Genomic DNA, 3,285 nt, shown 5'->3' with positions numbered 1-3,285 from the left:
ATATCCTTCAGGATCTAGTATTCTGTGGTTGGAAAGAGGCTCAGGTGGCACAAGGAAAAGAAGCCCAACTCCACACCAAGGGTGAGAGGAAGAGGCCAGTGTGGCAGCAGAGCCCATTGCAGGCTGCTTGGGCACCATGCCAGGGAACTAGTACAGCAGGCTATGCTAACACAGCCAGCAATGCTGGGACTGCTGGGACTTCCCTGTGCTCACACATCCCAGGCTGCACACACACACACACACACACACGCACACGCACACACACACACACACTGTGTGCAGGCTCACAGACACCTAGTAGCTTACCATCATCCAGTGCCTCACAAAGCTGCAATATAAAACACTGTGAAGAACTGAGGTTGGCCTACCCACCACACAACACCCACAGACATCTGAAATGTGACCTGGAAGAGGGAATTCACTTTGAACCTGGAGTGAAGCAAGCAGGGCTGCTTTGATTCACTGTGCTCCCGATGGTTAAAAAAGGTCAGAGGTCAAAAGTTTAGGAATTTTTTTTTTTTTGGAAAGGTGTCTTTGAGATTATTTGAAATGTATGACACCCAATAGTGTACATCTTAAGTGCCAAATTTCTACAGACAGGCTCGATGCTGTCCTAGGAACCTCCAGCAGTGACATCTCAGAGAAGTGCAACTCTCAATATGATTCAATAAAGTCAGTTAATACTGTTTAATAAATAGGGCAGAAAATTAGCTGAGAGTTTCTTTGCAGGATGCTGCGTGCGACCAAAGTTATGGAAGATTGTCCCTTGAATCACTAAGGCAAACTTTGTTGAGTGTCATTTTACATAGAGCAATCACATAAAAAGATATAAATAGAAAAAATTCCAAAGTTCTCCCACAGACGGAAATGAGAAACATCAAAAACAAAAACAAAAAAGTTGAAACAAAATAAAACAGCCACCCCGCCCCCAACACTCCCATTTGCTTCAAGTTCTTGATCATACAGTACTTGATATCTTTGGATATTTTACAATGTACAACTCCAAACTTCAGCCAAGAAAAAACAAAAAGAACTAATCAGTCATCTGAAAAATTGAATTTATAAGAAGTCATTACCTTTACAAAATAAAAACAAAAGCCCCAACACCACTGGATTCCACTTTGTTCATTTTATTCCTTTTAAATTGAGATCAGGCCCAGTCCCTCGGTGATGTGGGAGCTCGGGCGCGTCAGCTGCTGAGTTCCAGAAGCAACTGTCTGAAACGGACACCAGAATCTAAGAGGTGGTTACCCAGGCAGGCAACTGCTGAGGGTGTCTGGGTTTCCACCTGGCTGAAACAGCATCTGGTGACATGAGGGATTCTCTTCGGGGGAGCTGTGAGAAGGACAGAGTCTGTGGTCTTCTCTGGCCTTTTTGTTTTTTGTGTTAGCTCAGGAAAAAAGCCAAGGCAATAAGAAGAGCCAAGCTCTCGTGCCACAGCTTGGGGACTGGGGGCGCCGGCCCTGGACCCTCTGTGCAGGTGCACTTACCTCTCCAGGATACTGAGCAATCAAAGTACACTCAGCTAGAGAAAGGAGGGAGGGAAGAAGAGGAGCTCAGTCAGGAAGGCACTGGGCCAGCAGAGCTGTCTTCCTTCTTGGGCCCTGCCATCAACCTCAGACCAGGACAGTGTATGACCTAAGACACAGGGCCCTTCAGACCCCAAACCCTTGCCTCCCATACCAAGCACTTCTGTCAAGAGGGAAGCCACATACTGGAACTTCATCCCTGGAGGTTGGAAGAAAGGGATGGGGAGAGGCTCAAATACTGCACAGGGGGCAATCACCACGTAGTCTGGGGCCTACAGAAACCCCTACCTCAAGCAGCAAACAGATGAACCCTGGGTAACCAGGTGCTTTGTCTAGGTTAAGGAATTGGGGGAAGGGAGGCAGTTGTCAGGTGCAAATATCTGGCCTTGTCCCTTTAATGTTGGCCCCAGGAATCCCAAGAGATTCTTTACAGCACTGAAGACAACATGTGGGAGTGGAACAAATGCTGATGACTGTTCCCTGGGGCGCAGACCAAAACAGGGCTTGCCGGAAATGGGCAGCATGGAGTCTCCCAGAGTTGCTTGTGAGCTGTGGACAAGTGATGACACCCACCTCAGGTCCTCCTCCTGTCTAGTTTGGCCGTATTTCTTGCCTGTACTAATATGATTAGGTTGAGGTGGAGGTAATAAAACCAAGTACCTAGTAAGAGAAACTTTCTCCTTGGAAATTGGGAGTGTAAAGTTCCTACCTCTCCGGGATCCTCTTTGGAGGACAGACGTACATAGGCTCAGGAGCTAGGGGAGGCGAACCTAAACTACCAACCGCCTTCATAGCAGGTAACATAGAGGCACAGAGGGCTGACCTGTTAGGCCATAGCTGTCCTTGGGGAAACATGGGAAACACGGACCTAGACTCCAGTGGTTGGCTCCTTGTCCCTGGATGTCTCACTGTCAATGGGACCACTTTCTATGTGGCAGATGGTCATTGCTCTAAAGGATCCCAGACCTCAGGGTACTGGAAAACAAGCCCCAGAGCAGTACTGGGAGGAATTCCCCTGTCAGATAGTGGGGCTCAACCACATTGTGTGCGCAAGATCCTACTCTTGTTTTTCCTCTATCCTGCCCACTTTCAGGAGGAACAATCTCCTCCTTACAGACCCCAGGGCTCCAAGGTACTCTGGGCACCCGGCATATGACCCTCTGCTGTGGCATGGCCTCTGTAAGTTTCTGTGTGAGACAGAGAGACAGCCAGGGAGAGGAGGCCCAGGCTCCAGACCTACTGAGAAGTGATGCCCACATCTGACCCCAGCAAAAGGGAGGCGCTGCCCTTGGAGATCTGGAAAACACCATGGCTGCTAATATATATTGTTTCATTTCCTCTTGTGTTTGTAAGATGCGAAGTTCACACCCACGGGTTGGGACAGTCAGGCCTGTAAGAGGGGACAGGGCTGGTGGGCCAGGTCTACCAGGGCCAACCTAGTTATTGGCTTCAGACATAGAGGCCACATGGTTGAGGCCGGCGAGCCCAGGGAGGCTGGCCAAGCCTGCAGCCCAAGGGTCGGGTAGCGGGAAGTAGGGCCGCGCGGCGGCCACGTTCTCTGCCAGCGCAAAGGCCAGGAGGCCCCCCGCGTTCCTCTCGGCCTCCAGCTGCGCGCGCCCAAACAGCTTCATCTGTGTCTCCTCAAACTGGCGTTCGAGCTCCTGCAGGCTCAGGGTGCCCTTGGGAGCCGCCAGGAAGTGCTTGGCTGGGCTGGGCCCCGGGAGGCACACGGCCGCGCTGCCCAGGTGGCTGCCCA

At 50.7% G+C, this 3,285-nt stretch overlaps 1 protein-coding gene across 1 annotated transcript in view; it reads right to left on the bottom strand.

Moving 5' to 3' along the window:
- Positions 1-1,087: 1,087 nt before the first annotated feature.
- Zbtb7c (zinc finger and BTB domain containing 7C) overlaps positions 1,088-3,285 on the bottom strand; it is a 12,606-nt gene continuing 10,408 nt past the window's right edge. Inside the window, exon 3 of the mRNA XM_033757398.1 lies at positions 1,088-3,278. Within this exon, the coding sequence (XP_033613289.1) occupies positions 2,966-3,278 (313 nt within the window). The 3' untranslated portion in view covers positions 1,088-2,965. The remainder of the gene's footprint in view (positions 3,279-3,285) is intronic.

This window comes from Fukomys damarensis, unplaced genomic scaffold, assembly GCF_012274545.1.
Source record: "Fukomys damarensis isolate Sample0158 unplaced genomic scaffold, DMR_v1.0_HiC HiC_scaffold_30, whole genome shotgun sequence".
In the NCBI taxonomy this organism is placed as follows: Eukaryota; Metazoa; Chordata; class Mammalia; order Rodentia; family Bathyergidae; genus Fukomys; species Fukomys damarensis.
Note: the sequence above shows the minus strand (reverse complement) of the source record. Positions and strands in the feature narration are given on the sequence as shown.